Here is a 24601-nt window from a genome sequence, read left to right as displayed (position 1 = left end):
ATGGTTTGAGAGGGGGGTGAAGGAGGCAATTTATGTAAAAAGAGAAAAGCCGTCTCTTAACAGAGGAGGAGGCCTCAGATTTCCACTTTCAAAAACCTATAATGCAACGTTAAAACAGATTCCCAGCCGGTTTTTCACACCTGATGGGAACAGAGGGGCCTCGTCTGTGTATTAGAGGAACAAAAGACTCTTACTGTTAATGTTTGTTTAGGTGTGAATTGCCAATCTACATATGTGTGTGTGTGTCTTATATCACTCAGCCTTATAACCTGAATCTCTCACTCTCTGCTCTTTGAATTGAGAAAGCTTCTCGGATGAGGAGCGAAACGTCTTCTGTTACAAATAAAGTCCAGTTGTTTTTGTATTGAACACTTTTTGAATGGTTGTAAACTGCCTCTCGCCCAGTTAAGTGTCAGAGCTTCAGAGCAGAGTGGAGCTCACTGAAGACACACAGCCCTGAGAAGGTCTGCTGCGCCACAATAATTCAGACCCCACGCCTCCTCCCATGTACGATGGTTCGTTAATTACAACTTTCACAGAGATTTGACGCTCGCTTGCTAAACTGATGGTTATTCAGGTGAAAAAGAGCTGCAGTTCCCCAGAAATATCTGGATCAACAGTAAGTGAAGCTGCTGGCTGATTTCGATCCGTTGTAAATGCTAATTAAACAGGTCTAATCATCCATTTTTTAAATAAAAGAAATCATTTTCTACTGGCAAAAAGAAGCGACCAGCTGCAGTTAATCAATTCACCGACAGGAAGTTAATAGGACTTGGCCATGTCACGTTAAAATTAGGGATGGGGCCGATCCGATCCAGTATCGGTATCGGCCTCCGATACTAGCAAAATTTATGTATCGGATTTTCCGAGCCTCCTGCCAATATTTCCGATCCATGATGCAAGTTGGTTTCAAACTATGTAATGGATTTCCTGAACGGCGGCGTGTCTCATGAACCCAGAGTAATAAGACCCGCCTCACATTCAGGAAATCCAGTTCATAGTTTGCAGCCAGCTACAACGTGAGGACTGAGTTAGCAGCACTGTGGCTAACATCTAACCAACTTTAAATCTAAACATGTCCGCTGTGTGGAAGTATTTTACACTAAAAACACCACAAAGCAATGCAGCAACGTGCAATGTCTGCAGAGCCATAGCGCCACATTAAACCAGGTTAAAGTTAGTTTTACGATGGACATTCGATCTCCGTGGCTTCAGCGGGGTGCTGCTCTTTGCTCAACCGAAAGAGGCGACTCGATACCGGCCAGCCGCGTCCAATTTGCCCCGCTCAGTCTGCCCGTCTCTGAGGAGGGACAGACTGAGCGCGGCTTCCCCAAATCAGGCTGCTTGCTTCGGATTGAACAAGAAGTAGACGTCACTGAAACCACAGAGCTCAAATGTTTACAGAGAAGTTGCTAAACTTCATCATAATTAATGACTAACCACTATCAGTTGTAGAAAACGAAGGATTTTGCAGCTTGATACTTGCAGTCAAGATATAGTTTACCCTCCAGGAGATATTTATCAGTACAACAGTAGACAATCATAAAAAACATGATTTGAAAATTATATATATTAAAAACATAAACAGCTACATTATAAAGTGATGTAAAATACTAAAAACAGGAACATGTCTGTTGGTTTATGCCATGAACTTAGCAGATGTTTAAAGCCATTTAACATTTTATTTAATTTAATTCATTTATTAATTAATTTAAATGAAACAAAATTAAAAAAAATAATAATAATCAAAAAGAAAACATTGAATGAAAAGAGTGCAGAAAGAAGAAAAAAATCTTATATTTGCCCCTTATAAAATATAAAACAACTTTAAACAATCACTTAAATTAATCACTTTAATATCCACTTTAAAGCTAGGAATAAAAAGAAACATGTTTTGTGTTAGTAGAATTTAATTCTAACTTTAAAACTCATCCAACATTAATAAAACTTACCTCAAGTTGCCTTTTTGGACATGCATGCATATATTTGTACAAATTGTACTTGAGAGGAGATTATTACAGCCTCATATAAAATCAATGATGATCATGATATCGAAACTGGATCGGTATCGGCCGATACTCAGGCCTAGGTATCGAGATCGGACCGGAAGTAAAAAAAAAAAAAGTGGATCGGTGCATCCCTAGTTAAAATACCTTCAAGAACCTGTTATTAACAGATTTAGGTGAATGTACTGATTTATTTAAGCCTGCATGTATGACTGGTACTACTGTATATAAATAAACTGAATTAAATAAATATTAACAAGCCAGAGTTAAATCTCATGAAGCATGGCATCTATGCACATAAACACTAAAGTTACTTATGAAGTCAATGAGTCATTCTGCACAGCCGTCAGAATAAAAGGCCTTTTAGCTCCAAAAGGACAAAAGGATTTAAAATACCATTGCGATCTTGAATCCTGCTCCTCGGGGCCCCAACATGTTGCTTAGTGGGATCCTGCAATCCTCCAATATGATGTTGGCGGTTGAAGAGGCTCGGATGCCCAACTTGTCCTCCTTTTTGCCCAGAGAGAGTCCTGGATGTGGCATGGGGATCAGGAACGCACTGATACCCTGCAGGCAGGGGAGGGACAAACAAACAAAGCACTTAGAGGATCTGAGGCAGCTGCAACGTCACTTTCATTCCTCCTCCCGTCAGTGAGTGTCAGAGCTGCATCATGCCTTGTGCTTGAGCTTCTTGTCTGTGGTGGCGAACACGACGACAGCAGAAGCTTCCCAGCTGTTGGTGATCCAGGCTTTGGTCCCGTTCAGCACCCACTCGTCTCCTTCCTGATGGGCCATGGTGGAGGCTGCACCTGCATCACTGCCATTACCTGCAATTTCAATCAACAACAAATGACGGGATGTGAATGAAAACTCATGCACGCTAATCAGCTGAGTGTTTTTCTGATTCTATAGACAAATTTGGGCACAAAAACCAAGTTAAAGGATAGATGATGATACCTGGCTCACTGAGGGCAAAGCAGCCCACCTTTTCTCCAGAGGTGAATGGAGAGATCCACTGCTTTTTCTGCTCTGCTGTGCCAAACTTCAGGACTGGTCCAATGTAGAGAGACTGAGAAAAGTGAAAAATAAACCATTGGTGCACGAACTTTTGCCTCGCCACAATATTAGACCGTTAGATTTCACACAGACTGCACCCACATTGTTAACAGACACCACGACTCCGGTGCTGGCGCAGCCTCTGCTGATCTCCTCCAGAGCCAGACTGTAGGCCAGGTAGTCCATCCCTGCTCCACCAAGTTCCTCTGGGACCTCTATGGCCATCACACCCAGCAGCCCCAGCTCAACAATCTAGACAAATCACAGAACATACAGGTCCTTCTAAAAAAATTAGCATATTGTGATAAAGGTCATTATTTTCCATAATTTAATGATAAAAATGAAACTTTCATATATTTCAGATTCATTGCACACCAACTGAAATATTTCAGGTCTTTAATTGGTTTAATACTGATGATTATGGCATACAGCTCATGAAAACCCAAAATGCCTGTCCCAAAAAATTAGCATATCATGAAAAGGTTCTCTAAACAAGCTATTAACCTAACCATCTGAATCAATTACGTAACTCTAAACACCTGCAAAAGATTCCTGAGGCTTTTAAAAACTCCCAGCCTTGTTCATTACTCAAAACCGCAATCATGGGTAAGACTGCCGACCTGACTGCTGTCCAGAAGGCCATCATTGACACCCTCAAGCAAGAGGGTAAGACACAGAAAGAAATTGCTGAACGAATAGTCTGTTCCCAGAGTGCTGTGTCAAGGCACCTCTGTGGGAAGTCTGTGGGAATGGAAAAGTGTGGCAGAAAACGCTGCACAACGAGAAGAGGTGACCGGACCCTGAGGAGGATTGTGGAGAAGGGCCGATTTCAGACCTTGGGGGACCTGCAGAAGCAGTGGACTGAGTCTGGAGTTGAAACATCCAGAGCCACCGTGCACAGGCGTGTGTAGGAAATGGGCTACAGGTGCCGCATTCCCCAGGTCAAGCCACTTTTGAACCAGAAACAGCGGCAGAAGCGCCTGACCTGGGCTACAGAGAAGCAGCACTGGACTGTTGCTCAGTGGTCCAAAGTACTTTTTTCGGATGAAAGCAAATTTTGCATGTCATTCGGAAATCAAGGTGCCAGAGTCTGGAGGAAGACTGGGGAGAAGGAAATGCCAAAATGCCAGAAGTCCAGTGTGAAGCAACCACAGTCAGTGATGGTCTGGGGTGCCATGTCAGCTGCTGGTGTTGGTCCACTGTGTTTTATCAAGGGCAGGGTCAATGCAGCTAGCTATCAGGAGATTTTGGAGCACTTCATGCTTCCATCTGCTGAAAAGCTTTATGGAGATGAAGATTTCATTTTTCAGCACGACCTGGCACCTGCTCACAGTGCCAAAACCACTGGTAAATGGTTTACTGACCATGGTATTACTGTGCTCAATTGGCCTGCCAACTCTCCTGACCTGAACCCCATAGAGAACCTGTGGGATATTGTGAAGAGAAAGTTGAGAGACGCAAGACCCAACACTCTGGATGAGCTTAAGGCCGCTATAGAAGCATCCTGGGCCTCCATAACACCTCAGCAGTGCCACAAGCTGATTGCCTCCATGCCACGCTGCATTGAAGCAGTCATTCATGCAAAAGGATTCCCGACCAAGTATTGAGTGCATAACTGAACATGATTATTTGAAGGTTGGCGTTTTTTGTATTAAAAACACTTGTCTTTCATTGGTGGGATGAAATATGCTAATTTTTTGGGACAGGCATTTTGGGTTTTCATGAGCTGTATGCCATAATCATCAGTATTACAACAATTAAAGACCTGAAATATTTCAGTTGGTGTGCAATGAATCTGAAATATATGAAAGTTTCATTTTTATCATTACATTTTGGAAAATAATGACTTTTATCACAATATGCTAATTTTTTGAGAAGGACCTGTATGTAGATTGGCAACTCACACCTAAACACCTTAACAGTAGGGATTTCTCAAAGTCTTTGTTACTCTAATTCACAGACGAGGCCCCTCTGTTCCCATCAGGTATGAAAACTGGCTGGGAATCAGTCTTAGGCCCCATTTAAATGGACACGATGGGGGGAAACGTGGGTTTTTTTCGTATGTTAATTAGAGGAAAAGAGTTGCATTGACACGGTCGCATTTTGGGTTTACATGCATCCGGAGGATTACCCCCCGCCCTCCCGAATCCGCTGTAGTTACCATGCCGGGTCATTAGATGGCGCTGTGAATTTTGTACCTTAACCTAATGTGCATGCGTGCTGCCTCGGCACGTTGTTTTCCTCTGGGCTAACCAGCTAACGACAACGTAATGTAACAACAAGTTAAAGCTGGATTTTGGATAAGAGTCGACAGATTTGATGCCAAGCGGGACCGCTTCATCTAACAGCTCCACACTGATCACTGAGTGGACCAGAACCGAGTCAATGTCGGACTTTACTCCGTGATCATCAGAAGCTGTTTTACAGCAGGTAAATCAACGTTCTTAATAATGTTAGTTTGTGTTTACTTCGGTTACAAAACAACCGAGTTTTTATTTTTCCTGAAAGAAGAAGAAGCTGTCCTTCCACCAGGCGGACCGGTTCTGAACAAGGCTCGGCCCAGGTGCAGGGCAGGAGGACGTTGTAGAGAGCTGTTGGATGAACTATTCATTTTAAATTCCCCTCATTTCTTTTATTCAATCCATTCAAGTTCAGTTAACGTGTTTTAATAGTGTGTTCAGTATAATTATCAGTGTTTGTGTAACATTGTGGTGTTGAATAAATAAATAAAAATTAAACCTGATGCCTTCATTTTCAACCTTAGTCTTCACGCTATATGTTTAGCATCATTTTTAGTTTGAATTACATAATGTACAGATAGCTTCATTTAGCTCAGAGCTTCATTATATCTCACACTAACATAAATACTGTTTATTATTATTAAACTGTTGTTATTTAGCACATTTAGATGTTATAGTGCAGCACGACGTGTGCACGTGCCACGTTCTATAAACAGCGACATTAGAACTGGATCAGACTGTGTCTCTTCCAACATAGATGTCGATCACAGCACCTGGAATCTGAGGTAGATTAACTATGAGGTTAAAATGTATTCCATCAGTCGTAGTTTTGAAAGCACTGTCCGCCGCCATGTTGATAGAAATATAGCGTCTGTACGCGTGTGCGCATGAGGTTTAACACAAAGCCTCAGCGGGAGATGTTTACATTATCAGCAGGGGGTGAGCGAAAAACCTCCACTCTGGAAGGTGGGTTGAGAAACCTCCGGATTCAAAGAGGGGGGCCACTGGTGTCATGTAAATGATCAGCAGAACCGCAGAGAGAAAGCTACAGATGCACTCACAATACGCGCCATGTAAACGGACCCTTAAAGTTGTATTATATGTTTTTGAAAGTGGAAATCTAAGGCCTCCTCCTCTGTTAAGAGACAGCTTTTTTCTTTTTACATAAATTGCTTCCTTCTCCCCCCTCTCAAACCATCTGTGTTCTTGGTCCAAAATGTGCACATTTTGGTCCTCAAACGAGTGTCCCTAAGGGTGCATTCACACCAGCCCTGTTTAGTCCGCTTTAATCGAACTCTAGCTCGTTTTCCTAGAAAGTCCGGTTCGTTTAGGGAGGTGTGAACGCGCAATCAAACTCTGTCACGGAACAAAAAGGCGAACTCTGGCGCGGGTTAAAACCTATGTCTCGGTCCGGTAGAAGAGAACTCCAGCGCGATTCGAGTATAGTGTGAATGCAAACAGACCGGGCCCCGCTCTGCAGGACAAACAAACACGCATTTCTCTTACCTTATATGGAGCCGTCAGCTGTCTTGTGTGGAAAAACAATATTCTCCATGGTCTTCTGTCTCATCTTCTTCTCATGCTAAGTCCATTTTTGAAAAATGACAAAATATAACTCCTAAAACTGCTAAAACTTGATGCCACTTCGTTTTTGTTTTTATTTACAAAAGAAGAAGAAGACGTGTCTTCAGAGGTTTTTGTGTCGTTTCTTTCAGTAGTTCTTGGTACAGCGCCCCCACAGGCGAGCGGGGGAATAGGTTGGTTCAACAGGTTGACTCGACTGCACAGTGCAGTGTGAATGCAAACGCATCAGCTCAAATGTAAACAAAATGTCATGAATATTGGTCCCCAACCGAACCGAGTCTACCGGACTATTTGGTGCTGAATTTTGTCCTGAGGAAGTAGCTCTCCTGTGTTGAGCCATGCATCTGTGAAGAAGCCGTTTAGTTTCTCCAATGTAGAGGTATGGACAGTCCTCGCTGCACTGGACCACATACACTACACCACTCTGTTTGTGTATGAGTGTTTTGTCCTTAGGATGGACCAGCCTCTGTCTGAGAGTCCTGCTGGGTTTGAAATGTACTGGGATCTTGTGTTTGTTGAAAATCCTTCTGAATTTATCTGATACTCCAGCAACATAAGGGATGACAATGTTTTTCCGCTGTTCTCATTTTTCTGTTTGTGTGTGTTTTGTAGATTTCCTCGCTGACTTGACAAAAGCCCAGTTAGGATATCCACATGATCGAAGAGCATCTTGAATTTGTTTCTGTTCCTTTTCCTTCCCTTCTGTCTACGTTGGTATGCGTTTGGGCCAATGATGTAAAGTTCTGATGACAGAGAGTTTGTGTTCCAGTGGATAGTGAGAGTCAAACAGTGTGGTTTGAAACCAACCCACACTGGCCTGTGTGGGTTGGTTTTCTGTACACTTCAATGTTGAGGCTGTCCTCTCTTTCCATCTGAACCAAACAGTCCAAAAAAGGCAGCTTGTTGTAGTTTGCATCCTCTCTGGTGAACTTCATGTTATCGACTAAGTTAATCTGTCAGGTGAATGCTTCTATTTCCTTGGCTTGGATTTTGACCCAGGTATCATCCACATATCAGAACCACTGGCTTGGCGTTGTTCCCTCAAAGGAGTTTAGGGCTCTCTGTTCCACTTCCTCCATGTAGAGATTGGCAACAATGGGAGACACTGGAGATCCCATGGCACAGCCGTGCTTCTGTCTGTAAAAACTGTCATTGAACTTGAAATAAGTGGTGGAGAGGCAGAGATCCAACAGGGTGCAGATCCGGTCCGGGGTGAAGTTGGTCCTGTTGATTAAGTCATTGTCTTATACAAGTTGTTTTCTGACGGTTTCTACTGCTTCAGAGATGGGTATGAAAGTGAAAAGAGAAGTCACATCATACGATACAAGGGTTTCTCCTGGGGTTAGTTTCAAATGTTGAACTTTGTTAGCAAAATCAATGGAGTTCTTTATGTGATGAGGTGTGTTTCCAACAAGAGGAGCTAAAATATCAGCCATATGTTTAGCAATATTGTATGTCACTGAGTTTATGCTGCTGACGATGGGTCTGAGTGGTGTTCCTTCTTTGTGGAGTTTAGGAAGTCCATAAAGACAGGGAGTGGCTTCCCCTGGATACAATCTATAATACAACGATCGATAATCGTTGGTTACATACTGTAACCCCAGATTCTATGAGTATAAGTGTAGCCCTTTAAGGCTGTCGCTGATGGGTTATCCCATTATGCGAAGCATTACACTGAAAAAATTTAGTCCACGCCCACCCGCTGTGTGGGCACCACCAGGTCCGTATAAATTACGTTAAGAGCGGGTAATCGGCTCCCAAATAGCTTTTTCTTCAGCCACTTAGGAACCAGTGAGGCCCGACGCTTAAAGGGCTACGCTTATACTCATAGAATCTGGGGTTACAGTACGTAACCAACGTTCTATTTCCTATAAGCTTCGCCCTTTAAGGCTGTCACTGACGGGTTAAGGGCGAAGCAGATGTGGTCCTCGCCTCACTGGGTCCATTCGAACACCGTATGAAGCAGAAGCTTGCCCAAAAAATGTCTTGTCACTCAGCTCCCCATGTGCGTAATTACGCAATGCGTAATTATGTGTGCCATGCACAGACGCATGTTGTGTAACTATGCGTTCTGAATGCATGAATGCCCAGGAAAAAAATTCAACGGGGAGGGAAAATATGCTGAAAAGAGCCATGAACCAACCGGTTATGGCTGAATAGTATGAACAGATTAATAATAACAGGAGAGCTGATTATTAATCAAATGAACTGATTGGTAACAATAGTCGTGAACTGATTAGTGACAATAGAACCAAAATAACAATCACAACTTGTGACTGATAACATCTCACACTGTAATGCATGCAGACAGATGTGAGTAAAACGTAGTTCCATGAAACAACAATATTCATTCTGTAAACACTAAGGATATAATGTGTCATGGAACGGGCCATCACATCACGTAGATAAAAGCGAATGAATGAGCAGGGTGTTGACCACGCGGCCGCAGTGCAAAATGTCCTGCATTGTCATACCATTATGCAAGGCAGTCAAAGATGCAGTACCCCTGGTCGAGTGTGCTCTGAGGTTGACAGGAGGCTCTAAATCTGATGCTCTGTAGGCTTCAGAAAATGCTTCACACAGCCAGTGTGACAAGCGCTGGGTGGATAACGGGCGACCTGCAGGTGCATCTCTATAATGCACAAACAAATGTTGAGTTTGATGCATTGCAGCTGTGCGTGTTATGTAACACGTCAACGCCCGTACCGGACAGAGAAGATGGAAAAACGTCTCTTCTTCTGATTTGTGGGGGGAAGGGAAAAAACCCCTCCAACGATATATCCCTTGATTTAAAAGAGCTTGTGATGTTTTAGGCATAAAGCTGGATTTGGTCTTAAATCAGCTGAGCTGCAGTCAGCCTGAATTCTAAGACATGACGGAGCGACAGAGAAGGCAGATAATCACTCACCCTCTTAGCAGATGTTAAAGCCAGCAGCAGGGCTGTTTTAAGAGACAAGAATTTAATTGGGACCTGATCCAGAGGCTCAAATGGAGCTTTGATCAGGGCTCGCAGGACCAGCATTAAAACCCACTGTGGAGCAAGTGGGTGAAAGAGACCTGCGTCTCTGTATACTTTTTAGAAAACGCTTCATCAGTGGATGATTAAAGGCTGTTCTGTCTCCGAGCCCTTTGTGGCAGGAAGAGATGACTGCAGCGCACGTTTTAATCGAGCTGGACGCCAAATTTCTGTCTATCAGATGTTGTAGAAAGGACAGCATGCCTCCTAGTGGACATGAGATGGCCTCTACACCTTTCTCTGTACACCAGCGTTGAAAAACTGTCCACTTTGATGTGTACAGCGCTGTGGTAGATGCAGCACGTGAATCCTGGATTGTGCGCACTACATCCTGTGGGAGACCCATCCTCTCTAAGCGGATCCGCTCAGCGGCCAGACCCACAGGTGCTGACCTATTTCTGGGTAACTCCTTCCTGATCGCTCCTCCTGCCTGGAGGAGAGCATCCTCCCTCCATGGCAGTTTCCACGGGCGCCCCGACAGCAGGCATTGAAGGACTGGGAACCATGGTGCGTTCACGCGCTCGGGGGCCACCAGGAGGGCTGTCAATCCCTCCTCCTAAACTCTGTTCAGGAACCGTAAAATCAGAGGAGGTGGAGGAAAACGCGTACAGAAGCGTTTTGGGCCATGGGCTGTGGGCAAATGCATCCACCACCAGCGGTGGTTCGTCTTGCGGGCTCAGAGAAAACCATAGTTGACACTGAGCGTTTTCTCGTGTTGCAAACAGGTCCACAGCTGCTTTGCCAAATTTCTGCCACGTCTGCGTTATCAGGTCTGGATGGAGAGTCCAGTCCCCGTGACGTGGACCGCCCCTGGACATCACATCTGCCCCTTTGTTCAGAACACCGAGTATGTAAACTGCTCTGATGGAGAGCAGATTTTGGTGAGCCCAACACAGTAGCTTTTGCGCAATGTGTAACATCTGGGCTGAGGGTACACCCCCCGGCCGGTTTATGTAAGCAGCAGTCACCTTGTTGTCTATGTGAATCAAAACGTGTTGATTCTGCAGCACAGGAGCAAAGTGTTGAATCACGTTCAGCACCATGTGGCACTCCAAAACATTTATGTGGGCAGATGTGTGATGGGGCCACAGCACCCCTACTGCTTGAGATAGGCATGTCCCCCCCCCCCAGCCTGACAGCGACGCGTCCGTGAAGACTGGCACGTGTGACGTGGATCTGCTGACGGGGGCTCCCTCCGACAGAACCAGGGTGTTTCTCCAGTGTCGGAGGTCTGCTCTCACGGAGGGAGGAACAGTGATCATCCGTCTCTTTTGTTTTTCTAGATCCACAAGCAAATGCGCAAACCACCTCTGGAGGCGTCTCATGTATAATAAACCCAGCGGGACAACTGTGTGAGCTGATGACATCATTCCTAACAGCTTCATGATCGAAAACAGCTGTTACCACTCTGCCAGGTCTTACGTGACGGAGATGGTCTTTTAAAGTGTCGATTCTCGTTTGTGATAAACGAGCCCTCATGGTGGTTGAGTTTAGCTCCACTCCCAGATAAACAATTGTCTGGGCCAGGAAAATTGAGCTTTTCTTCCAATTTATGGTGAAGCCCAGATTTAACAGGTGTGATGTCAACACCTGAGCCTGCATCACTGCTTCCTGTCTGGAGCGTGACAGCAGCAGCAGGTCGTCCAGGTAAAACAAAACTCTCATCCCTGCTCTGTGTAACGGATGCAGGGTTGTCTCCACACACTTTGAGAACGTACGAGGCGCGAGAGGATAACCGAACGGCAGCCTGTTGTACTGATACTTCATCCCTTGAAAGGAGAAACGCAAAAATTTTCTGTGTTTTGGGATGGTCGGTATGTGAAAATAAGCATCTTTCAGGTCGACGAAAAACATACCAGTCGTTTCTCTGGATGTTGTCCAACAGCTGTCTGGTTGTCAAAATGTGAAACGGTCTGTCCATGATCACCTTGTTGAAAGCTGACAGATCCAAAATCGGTCTCATCCCTCCGTTCCGTTTGGGAACTAGGAAGTAACGTGAGTAAAACCCTGTGTTTTTCTCTCCGTTGGGAACTCTGGAGATTACTTATTTTATCAGAAGCTCTTGGACTTCTGCATTTAGGGATGAGATTTAGTCTGGTGATGACAGGACCGTCTCTAAAATTCCTCCGAACGGAGGGGGCCGGGTTGCAAATTGCAATGTGTAACCTTTGCATAACAACCTGGCCATCCATCTGTCTGGCAAGCATGCTTTTAGCCACTCCGCGTAATGTTCGTTGAGTGGACGTGCGTTTAAGTGATGTGTCATGTTTTGTACGGATGTCATCCAGTCCACCGCCTTGACATCATGTGTCGCGGGAATGTTTTCCGCGTGACCCAAGGTGAGCCTTCCTCGAAAGGGCTCTGAACACGCCCGTGTGCTGCGTTCGGACCGCGGACCAACCTTCATGTCTAGGTGGGCCGGTGTGTGCTGAGGCGAAGCGTGGCAGCTGATGACGTCGTGGGGCTGCGCATTTGACGCCACTGCGGTGAAAACGCGTGTCGCTCCTGCCGCATGCAGTGTCCTGCGCTGGGTTCACTTTGAGATCTCGCATCTATGCCGCCATGAGCGGGCGAGCGAGCGCTGCGAAGCTGTGAGTGCGACTTCATCTACGCCGTGCCGTTTGAGTGAAGACTGCGAGCCCCGCGGGAGCACACGTTTTCTCTGGTGGGACGCGCGCCGCTCTCGCTGGAAGCGAGACTCGTCACTGGGTTCGTTCAGCTGTCTCACGCTTATGCTGCCGTGAGCGGCCGAGCGCTGAAACGCGGTGGATGAAGGCTGCCTGCGCCATGGCGGCACGCGTTTGCTTCGATGCGGCGTGTGTCGCTCTCACTGAGAGCGAAGGTCCTCCACCGACCCGACCTGCGGTCCCACATTTATGCCGATGTGGGCCGGTGAACGCCGGGGAGCTGCGTGTGCACCATCATCAACGCAACGCCGTTGGGTGAAGGCTGTTTGCGTCGCGTGAGTGCGCGTTTGACACCGCTTGGGTGAGGATCGTGCAGCTCGGGTTGACAACGAGTTATTTCGCTTACCATTGTGACGTGTGAGCGTCTCGTCATGTCTTGGAGCAACGGTGAGTTTAAAAAGCCCTTATTAAAGACACCGTCTCGTTATGTGTGGAGAGTGTGTGCGCAGTCGCTGTGAGTCCATCCGAGCTTACAGACTGGCTAGAAACAGACACTTGATCATTGAATGATGTTTTATTCAACATTTGTGTCATATTTACACACACCCTCTGCAGACCATCATTTTGAATCTTTTCCCCCATGAGCTCTGGGATTCGTTGGCCCAGGGCGCCATCTGCTGGGGGTCTCTGGGAAAAACGTTGGACACTGTTGCCGGGATGAAGAGGGCCGGACGGGTTGAAGCTCAGCGAGACGGCTGTGGAACCGTCTTGCCACCAGCTCATTTTGTGTGGAGGGTGTGAGAGAGAGCCACTGTCATATCATCTGAGCTGACAAACTGGCTAAAAATGGACACTTTCATCATTAAATTATGTTTTACTCCAAACTCATGTCACCTACACACATTCTCTGCCACAACCGTCATTTGCTCTGCCATTTGTTGTCCTAGAGCGCCATCTGTTGGCGGTCTTAGGGAAACGCTGAAAAACTCCGTCCTCCGGCTGCGATGCGGGCCGGCAGATAGCAAAGAGGCGCACCGGTTGGGGGTGACATCAGCTGCTCTGCAGACAGAGCGTCGTCTCCTCCCGCCTCTGAACATGTACGCCAACAGCGTAACGTGTTGTTTGCTGCGGCCGTCTGGAACGCATGCTGGTGAGCACAGTCGAAGATCAGTGTCACCGTCTGGATTACGCTAACCGGAGGCGCGGGACGCTAGTCCACCTGGACATCTTGCTCCGATGAAGCCTCCGTCAAGCTCGGCTCCAGATGCACTGAGGGAAAAAACGCTCGGTGAAAACTCCTCTGCTCTGGTGATGGGCACGGGCTGTGGGAACCAGGCCCCCAATCTACCAGGAAAACCGGCTGTGGCCTCGTCCCGTAGGACGCCCTGTTGGGAAAAATGAGGCCAGATGGGGTCAGGACGGTGAGCCGGAAAAGGAGCCTAGAAAAAGAACCATCCCGCCGGATCATCTGAACTGGCGGGAAAAGGCACGGGACGTAAAAAAGGTCCCTTCATGTCAGCCACTCCTGGGTAACGCGTGCACACACGCGGGCAACCCCAGAGGGTGCCGTCGGCCAGGAGCAGTGTGATCGCTGATGCGAAACGAGGTGGGATGAGGTGAGCATTCGCTCAGCCCCCCTCCACCAACACTACGCTCTCCAGGAGGGAATGAGCCGCGGGGGGGGGGGGGGGGGGGGGGCTGCTGACGCTGCCTGTCCCGGAGGAACCATCCGATTGGCTCCGGGGGTCGGCGATAAGAGGAAAATTACAAGATGGTGTTGTCCAGCGTGTAGTGACCTGTCACTGAGAAATATTCCTCGGCGCTTACCTTGAAACAAGACTGCTCGTCAGCTTTTCCTTGGGGAGGAGAGCTCACCGGTACGACCGGAGGTCGACGTGACGGGCCAGGCATTCTTAACAAAGGTTGGTCATCTACACAACTTTCCTTCATCGTTCTTCTGACAGTGCTATTAGCTCGATGAAGAAAAATGCGAGCCGATTAACGTAATTTATACGGACCGGGTGGGGCCCACACAGCAGGTGGGCGTGGACTAAAGTTTTTCAGTGTAATGCTTCGCATAACGGGATAACCCATCAGCGCCAGCCTTAAAGGGCGAAGCTTATACGAAATAGAACTGATTGTTTTCTCCTTTTCAAGTTTTTGTAGGTAAGTTGTGACTTTCTTTTTATATGTGCTAGTTGGGTCCCTCTTCAGAGTCTCGGTGGTGTTGCTGTCGCTCAGTAGTGTAGTTATTTTTTCCTGGTAATCAGAAGTGTTGAGGACTACTGTGCATCTTCCTTTATCAGCTGGTAAAATGGTGATGTTTTGGTCCTGGCTGAGTGATGTTATAGCTTTCCTTTCCTGTGGTGTGAGATTAGAAGGAGGCGGTTTGGCACTGGAGAGTGTTGCTGATATTACCGCCTCCTTCTAATCTCACACCACAGGAAAGGAAAGCTATAACATCACTAGGGCTGGGTACCTTTCTAAAAAAATCTGTATCAGTACCGGTGTCGGTACATTCACTTCGGTGTCTGTTCCTGGACGGTTCTTTTTTCGGTACCAATTTTGTAATTACTATTAATTCTAACAATAATAAAATTACGTTACACATTACAGTACAAATTGTGAGTTTTATTTTTTAACTTTGGTATTTTTCTATTCCAAGCAGTTTTCTTACATAAAAACAAACAAATAATTTCCAGGTCAAACAAATAATTTCCAGGTCAAAAGACCAGTTACAAACCAGTGACACGCCAGTGTCTAATGTTCACTGCTATACACTGAGGACCTTTTCACTGAACAGTTTTTCTTCAGAAACATCAACATGTCTGTTTTCTCTGGACACAAACAAGATGCTCCTGGCTGATGGTGTCTCCAGCAGTAGAACATGTTCACTCCAAGGCTGTAGATGATGATTGTTGCACACACAGATACCTGGTTGTGACCCAACTAGCACATATAAAAAGAAAGTCACAGATTATCTAGAAAAATGTGAAAAGGAGAAAACAATCAGATTATTGATCGTTATATTATAGATTGTACCCAGGGGAAGCCACTTCCTGTCTTTATGAACTTCCTAAACTCCACAAAGAAGGAACACCACTCAGACCCATCGTCAGCAGCATGAACTCAGTGACATACAATATTGCTAAACATATGGCTGATATTTTAGCTCCTCTTGTTGGAAACACACCTCATCACATAAAGAACTCCATTGATTTTGCTAACAAAGTTCAACATTTGAAACTAACCCCAGGAGAAACCCTTGTGTCGTATGATGTGACCTCGTTTCACTTGCATACCCATCTCTGAAGCAGTAGAAACCGTCAGAAAACAACTTGTACAAGACAATGACTTAATCAACAGGACCAACTTCACCCCGGACCGGATCTGCACCCTGTTGGATCTCTGTCTCTCCACCACTTATTTCAAGTTCAATGACAGTTTTTACAGACAGAAGCACGGCTGTGCCATGGGATCTCCTGTGTCTCCCATTGTTGCCAATCTCTACATGGAGGAAGTGGAACACAGTGCCCTAAACTCCATTGAGGGAACAACGCCAAGCCAGTGGTTCCGATATGTGGATGATACCTGTGTCAAAATCCAAGCCAAGGAAATAGAAGCGTTCACCAGACACATTAACTCAGTCAATAACAACATCAAGTTCACCAGAGAGGATGCAAACGACAACAAGCTGCCTTTTTTGGACTGTTTGGTTCAGATGCAAAGAGAGGACAGCCTAAACATTGAAGTGTACAGAAAACCAACCGACACAGACCAGTATCTTCTGTTTGACTCTCACCATCCACTGGATCACAAACTCTCTGTCATCAGAACTTTACAGCATCGGGCCGAACGCATCCCCACGAAGACAGAAGGGAAGAAAAAGGAACAGAAAAACATCCAAGATGCTCTTCAAACATGTGGATATCCTAACTGGGCTTTTGTCAAGTCAGCGAGGAAATCTACAAAACACACTAATAAACAGAAAAAAAGAGAACAACAGACGGAAAAACATTGTCATCCCTTATGTTGCTGGAGTATCAGATAAATTCAGAAGGATTTTCAACAAACACAACATCCCAGTACATTTCAAACCCAGCAGGACTCTCAGACAGAGGCTGGTCCACCCTAAGGACAAAACACCCATACACAAACAGAATGGTGTAGTGTATGCGGTCCAGTGCAGCGAGGACTGTCCAGACCTCTACATTGGAGAAACTAAACAACCTCTTCACAGACGCATGGCTCAACACAGGAGAGCTACTTCCTCAGGACAAGATTCAGCTGTTCACCTCCACCTCACAAATAAGGGACACTCGTTTGAGGACCAAAATGTGCACATTTTGGACCGAGAACACAGATGGTTTGAGAGAGGGGTGAAGGAAGCAATTTATGTAAAAAGAGAAAAGCCGTCTCTTAATAGGAGGAGGCCTCAGATTTCCACTTTCAAAAACATATAATGCAAATTTAAGACTGATTCCCAGCCAGTTTTCACACCTGATGGGAACAGAGGGGCCTCGTCTGTGAATTAGAGTAACAAATACTTTAAGAAACCCCTACTGTTAAGGTGTTAAGGTGTGAATTGCCAATCTACGTGTGTGTGTGTGTCTTATCTCATTCAGCCTTATAACCTGAATCTCTCACTCACTGCTCTTTGAATTGAGAAAGCTCCTCGGATGAGGAGCGAAACGTCTTCTGTTACAAATAAAGTCCAGTTGTTTTTGTATTGAACGCTTTTTGAATACAACCCCAATTCCATCAAAGTTGGGTAAATGCAAATAAAGACAGAATGCAATGCTTTGCAAGTCTCATAAACTTATATTTTTTCCATAGCGAAACTGGCTAAAAATTTGAAAAGTTAAAACTAAGACAATGTGCCAAATTTAGGGAAAACGGTCATTTTGAATCTGTTAGCAGCAACACATCTCAAAGTGGCTGGATTATAAATTTTTATTTGATATTTTTTTAGTGGTGGGGACCCACAAATGTCACTAACTCTACTAAATAGGAGAGGGATCATCCAGACTGTTATAAGTACGCCATTCAAAAAATTACTTCTTTGATGGTATGGGGTGCCTTTGACATGTACAGCTTACACATCTGGAAAAGCACCATTGAGTAGGCACTTGGACATCCACTATAAGAGCTGCTGACCGCAGCCTCACTTGATGACGTCATCGTTTTTAAAGACCGCGAATCCTAGCGTTTGCAAAATGCAGATCAGGGTGTCTAACTCTGGATGAAATCGACTGGAAAGGTTGACATTTTGGTTTTGGAGACCTGTCGAAACGATCCGAACTGTGCTTGAAAAAATCTGCTCAAAATTCAAAACGTGCTCAATTTTCAAAGTTCACCTTGGGTTTCACATGTAAAATTCGCTACCAGCGTAACTTTGTAGGTGAGTAAAAACGTTTACTTGGTGTAGTTTATGTAATAAATATCATTTTGGCAAAGTTTTATGCCGATCAGAGCTTCCGCATCCCCATTTTTGACCTCCGCCAGTTGTGACGTCGATCTGTAATGGGTTGTCATCCGCCCCCTCCACGTCCGGAGAATAATCCTTTCTAAATAAACATTTGCAAGTTTTACTGTCATTAATTTACTTAGACTGGTTTATTTATGTCTTAGAATGTTATTTTTGGGGAGTTCTTATTTTAATATTGTTTAATTATAAAGGATTGATGCATTTTAATGAGTGTACTCTCAAAGTAACTTTGGGCGGGCTCTCTGACGTTTTTCCCAGTATGCTGCTTTCCAATTGGTCGAGATGAGCCGCGACACATGAAGTGAAACCATCTCCGTTACTCGATTGGTTGGTTATGGGTTAGTTGCACATAAGTTTTGTCATCATCATTGTGTCTTGCTTCTACTAATTTTTATTTTTTTTCCCCAAGTCATTACAGTTCAGCACAAATACACCAGATGATGGAGGGAGAGAGGAATGAAACTGGTGCTGTACCTGCTGAAGGCAAGCACTAAAATTGAAAGTTTATATAATAATTATAAAAATAATTATGAATAAAAATATAATTTATTATTTTTAATTATTATTATTATTATTATGTAACTTAAGTATTTTACTTATAATAATTATAATTAAATTTTCAATTCAGTTTATTAATATAGCTCCAAGTCACAACAGAAGTTGTCTCAGGGCACTGAACAGAAACATTCATATACAAAATAATAATTGAACGTTATTTATCTGAGGAGCAGCTTTGAGTTTTACTCCATCACAGAACTCTCATCTTGAGCAAGCATGAAGGCGACAGTGGAAAGAAAAGCTCCCTCGTGAGGAAGAAACCTTTAGCAGAACCAGGCTCAGGACAAGCGGCCATCTGCCATTACATTTGTTTATTTATATTATAAGAAGAATAACATAGGATATAACAATAACAGATTATTATTATTATTAAATTAAATAGAATACAATTACAGGTACACTTATTTTTCATGGGAATCATATCCTCCCATTCATTCATATGTTCTGGGTGTGGCCTGTACTATGGCTGTCTAACCAATTTCTCAAATTGCTCCTGTAGGCTGTTTTGTAGTCAGTTATTCTTGTAACAAAACATGAACTCACTAACACTATATTTACAATGAACTTGTATTTGCAGCTCTGCCTTCTGAGTCATCCATAGATCTGAAGACAGCCAGTGATCTGCATTCATACATTAAAAGTTTCAACGATGACCTAGCCAACATCAAGCAGAGCGCTACTCCCATTCGTAAAGGACTGCTGTTATATTTACATTCATTAAATCACCCAAAAGTTCTCAGGGAGACAACGTCTCATTTACTTCAGCTAGCCAAAGAAAATGGACTGATTTCTGAACAAACAATCAATTTTACAACAGTGAACACAGCTGTGAAAGCAGTAATAGACACTGTACAGAAAGTAAAAAATATACCAAGGGATGGCCACCTTTTGTGCGTCTTTTAAGAGAAACATTCAGTATTCTGCTCAAGAACGTTAATGTTACTGACAGTGTTTCTTCTGAAGCAGTGTCCAGCCCTGGCTTGCCATGCTCCCAGCATTCAGGTTCCTCATTTCCTCATGCTACACCAGTTAAACGACCAGCCAGCTGTCCTCCCTTTGCTCTCATGAGCTCTGTGTCAACTCCGACTGTGACAGCACCCTCCCCTAAGCGACTGAAGGCAGATTGCAAAAAATGTGTTAACAGGCGGACATCACTTGTAAAATTAGTGTCTAGTAAACAAAAACTTAAACAGAATTTTGACAATTTGCTCTTGTCAAGTGCTGAAAATAGAAGAATTAAGCAAGCTTATAAACGAAAAGTAGACATAGAATCAAAATTGTGCAAAGAAAGACGGGAGTTAAAGAGGATTGTGATGCAAAATGATGCTGAAATTAAAAAATTGAAGAAGTCTATTGAACTGGTCTGTCCAAAAGTGCAGAAGAAGAAACGTAAACATACGTGTAAATTTAGGAGACTGTTGGGAGGTCAGAAAAGAACTGAACTGTGCAAGAAAAAAAATCAAAGAACTGGAAGTGGATAATGACAAACTGCAGGGATTGTTACTGGACTGTGAATCTTCAACTGACTGTGACACCATGTCAGTGAAGAAGGATTCTAAAACATATTCCTCATCCTACAGACTTGCAGCATACTCATGCATCCTCCACCAGGTGCCAGTGGAGGAGACAAGTAATCTTATAGCAGATGTTGTTGAGAATATCACAGGCTATAAGGTTGAAGGAAAGGCTGATGTTTCAACTGTTGCCCAGTTTGCATATGAACTTGGTGTGTTAAGTAAAGTGCAGGTTGCAGAAGCAGTAGTGAATGAGAAATCTGTTGATCTTACTCTTGGTTGGGATGCAACATCCCTGTCAGCTCAGTACATCAATGAGGTTCATCTCATGTTTCCGGGTGATCCCCCTTCCTGCCCACGGGGACTTCAGTTACAGGTGAATGCATTAGCAGGAGGGACTACAGATGACTTTGCGACTCATATAAAGGAAGCGCTCAGTGACATCAGTGAAACATATGCAAGTCTAACAGCTACCAGTTCTTTGGAAGTGAGCAATTATATATTGCTCATTTCCAAATAATATAATATTATATTATATAATATTTTCATCTCAAAACTCAAAAACACCATTTCAGATCGAGTGGCTGTAAACAAATGTGTCAGAGAAAAACTGGAAGAAGATTTAAACATCGAACTGTTGCAGCTGAATTGTAATATCCATCCTCTTGATGGTATAGCCAATGAGAGCAGGATTTCTCTTAAACAAATGGAGAAACAAAAGCAGATCGTGGGACAGCTTCTCGGTTGTGGCTGCTGTGCAGATAATTTGATATATGCTCTGTCAAAAATGAGATTTAAGCAAGGAAAAGGTGACCCCAAAGGCTTCAAATCATTCCTCAAAAAAGTTGGCATTGATCTCAAACTGATTGTTCGATACGTAGGGAACAGACTCCATGTTGTGTTCCATTTAGCAGGAATATTTTTCAGCTACAGAACACAGATTTTAGATTACCTGCAGTATTTTTGCAACTGTACCAGTGGATTAAGCACATCGATCATCAAGGACCTCACCAACGCTTCGATCGTTGTTCACCTGCAGAGCCTGGGTCTGTTGGGGAAGATTGTAACTGGGCCATGGATGTCTCTTCTCTATGGTAACAAGGCTAGCAAAACGAACCTTGAGGTTGTTTCCTTCTTGAAGTGTGCTGTTGAAAACCTGAGCAAATTTGAAGAAGAGCCTCTTAATGTCCTCAAAGCCAAGAAGGATGTTTTTGAGAATCCATTGAAGGAGAATGATGTCCTCAGATGTCTACAACAAGTGGATGATGAATCCCAGAGTGAGCTGAAAGAGACTCTTCCTGTCCTCTTCAAGGCAACGGTCAGGGTGCTAACCCGGCAGCTACAACCATACCTCTCAGGAGTCTTGTCCAATCCCTCCACTGCATTGTTGGAGCAGACCAAGTCAGCCCCTGTTGATAACATGTTTAGTGGAAGAGTTATCGCCATGGTTGATAGCCAGCACCACCGCGCACCAAATGCCACTATGGGATACATTGACGGGAAGGTGCGTGCAAAGCAGAACAAGACCCTTGAATGGTTGAAAAAGAAGGACTGTATTGAGCAGAACCACCTCATCCTGTTTGCTGTCAAGCGAGCAAAGCAAGTGAGGAGAATCAGAAGGGAAAGGGAAAGACTACGTGAAAAGGAATACCAGGTCAGACAAGAAAAGAAGAAGCAAAAGAAGGAAACCAAACACCGGAACACCGTGGAGAAGAAACTGAAAGCAGCAGTAGAAAGTGGTGAACTTAAGGATGAGCTGGCCAAAGAACTGGGTTTGAGTGAAGAGCAGAGAGAAGTTCTTGGTGATGTTGTGATCAATCCCAAGAGTCTGGATGATTGTTGTATTGACCATGTCTGGTTTTCTAAAGAGGATGGATGCAATGTACTTTACCATGGTAGGGTGTTGAGAGTGTGGCAAAAGAGAAATGGCTTGAAAACAGTTTGTTTGTCATACTGGAGAGACAGTGAGGCTGAGGAGGAGTGTGAGGACCATCAGATGCCCCTCTTCAAATTCCTGACAGACTACAGCCTGGGTGATCTTGTGTTACATTAAAAGAGAGGGGGGAAAAAGTTTTAAATCTGGGCATAAGGTGCAGTTTTAGAAACCTCTCATTCTGAGCTCCATTTTGATACCCTACACGATATAGTTTGGCACAACGTAAAATTTGCAGTTTTTCTCCAATGTGGACACCATTATTCAATATGGCCGCCACAGATTGTACATAATACTTGAAAATTATGTCATAGTGAATACTTACAGTCATAGTTGTACAGAATTCACCTTAGAATGGATCACAAATTGTGCATATGTTTGTTTTCATTGAAGTAACCGTTTCTGTTAGCTTCAAGACTGCACCAATGTGACCTTTGACCTTGGAGTCATCAAGGTCACCTGGTGTCCCCAAGGTCAGTAGGAAAAACACTTGCATATATTCAGTGACATCACCACTGAATTTGATTAGGATACTGTTTACCACTTAGAACTGGTGTTCATTTTAATAAACACTTCTTTTCAGTCAGAAATATCTGTTAATTTACACAATTTTTTTTCTCTGTTGTTATGTAAATAAGCTTAATTAAAGTACATTAAAACTACTACTTTGAATGACAATATCTCCTGTCTTATTCATTCAATATTAACAAATGAGGTGTCCTTTTGTTGCATTTTTAGTGCTCTTTCTTCTTTTTTGCAAGCAGAAGGTCATTAAAACAACTTTTGAAAAATGTCCAAGTGCCTACATTGAGGCAGACAAGTACAAACAGGTTTTAGAACTACAGTAATCTAAATTACTCGTTTTTTAAAAGGAAGTCCTTGTATATTTCAGCAAACTACACACAGCATTCATGACAACAACATGGCTTCCTAAATGAAATGAAGACTCAACGTCAACACAATGCTGGTCTCTTTCCTTAGATTGAAAACTTTTCTAATTGGCATTTATAATGTATGAATGTTTCTGTTCAGTGCCCTGAGACAACTTCTGTTGTGACTTGGAGCTGTATAAATAAACTGAACTGATCATAACTTTAAATCAACTATCAGAGACTAGCTGCATGCTTGGCAGTTTATCCTTGTTTAACGAACCCCGAAGAAAAGCTTTCATAGTATCGGGAATAAATTCCACACTGGCTGGGGTTTTTGAACGCAACACCAAAAACAGGGTGAAAGGTCATTTTTACCATCTTCAGCTCAATTTAAACAGCTGTACACGCCCACCAGCTTTCAGTAACATTATTCTAAGCACGTTTATTACGTATTTCTATTTCTTATAGCAGAAAACAATATATAGGCTTCATTTATCTGGTCATACATTACAAAGTTAACGAAATGTGATTCGTGAAGCTGCTGCCGGTGTAGCTAAGCTACTGCTAAAACCAGCGCTCGAAGGCTAAAACTGGAAACACTATGTATTTTTATTTGAAGCAAAGTATCTTTGCTGTCTTCATGAACGCACCTCTTCTTGCTTTAAAAAGTGCAGCCATGGTTCCTCAGTGTGCAGGCTTCTGCAGGTAATTTATGAAACGTCCTGGTGTCTCCTGGTCTCCTGCCTCTTCTTCTTCTTGGACTGTAACTGCAGTAGCAAACTACAACTGCGGCTATCCGCCCCCTGCGGTCTGGAGTGGAATTACAGCTAGTCTACTGACCTGTTAGAAAAATGTCAAATCAAAGACTGAAACAATTTTAAAGAAACACTCAGACAGTAATCACTGGATGTACGTCTACTACTAATTAACTTTAAGACCCACTCCAATTTAAAATGGCCACCTCAGCTTATCAACAATAATAAGCGATGTCCCAATTCAGCGGCCATATCCTTCGAAGGATGAGGCCGCTGGATTGGAAACATCCATGGCCTACACCAAAATTATTTAGATTGGTCAGTTTTACAGCTATTGGGCTAAAATGGGGTGGGGTAGTAGCCAAGAGTCATCCATGTCACATATTTTGAGTGCTAAACATCGAAAATCTTTGCTTAAAACCTTAGCTTTAACTACTGATGTCAATACTATTTGTCTGTTAGCAAAATATCTCATGAACCACTGCACAGATTTTTGAGGAACTCAAAAATCCCTCACTGGATATACGTTGTTAACTCACTAAATTTTGGAGCTAATCAACCTCAACCAACACAGAAATGACTGCAAGTTGATCGAGTTTCCTAATGTCGATCTAAATCTTATCTGAGAGTCACCCTCAACACATGTATTAACAGATTATGAAAGCTCTCACAATATTGGGTAAGACTGAGCATAATATCATTTACAAGGTTTGACTAGAATTATAATGAGATGATTTGAGTTTAAATCTCTGGCTTGAAAGGTAGCAGGTAACACACAATCCTTAATGCTAGGTCCTTTATATTTCAAATGTCCCTTAATATCTGAAATAAGAAAGGTATTTAAACCTTTTCCCTACAGCCTCTTATTTCCTTTTTATATTTTCTACTTATACTACCAGAGCCGCTTTAAATGGCGCCTATAAGGTTCCTTTTTGTAGAACCACTTTTGCTC

The 24601-nt window shown here is 43.7% G+C and overlaps 1 protein-coding gene across 1 annotated transcript in view; it reads right to left on the bottom strand.

Moving 5' to 3' along the window:
- acads (acyl-CoA dehydrogenase short chain) overlaps window positions 1-21983 on the bottom strand; it is a 28862-nt gene extending 6879 nt beyond the window's left edge. Inside the window, exons 1-5 of the mRNA XM_037692542.1 lie at window positions 21786-21983; window positions 3165-3314; window positions 2964-3075; window positions 2682-2833; window positions 2403-2573 (exon numbers count right to left, since the gene is read on the bottom strand). Coding sequence (XP_037548470.1) covers window positions 2403-2573; window positions 2682-2833; window positions 2964-3075; window positions 3165-3314; window positions 21786-21983 — 783 coding nt within the window. The remainder of the gene's footprint in view (window positions 1-2402; window positions 2574-2681; window positions 2834-2963; window positions 3076-3164; window positions 3315-21785) is intronic.
- Between the last annotated feature and the right edge of the window lie 2618 nt (window positions 21984-24601).

The sequence above is a fragment of the Nematolebias whitei genome, chromosome 18 (assembly GCF_014905685.2).
Source record: "Nematolebias whitei isolate Nwh7 chromosome 18, NemWhi1, whole genome shotgun sequence".
Lineage (NCBI taxonomy): Eukaryota > Metazoa > Chordata > Actinopteri > Cyprinodontiformes > Rivulidae > Nematolebias > Nematolebias whitei.
The sequence above is the reverse complement of the archived record's forward strand: the minus strand, read 5'-3'. Positions and strand labels throughout refer to the sequence as shown.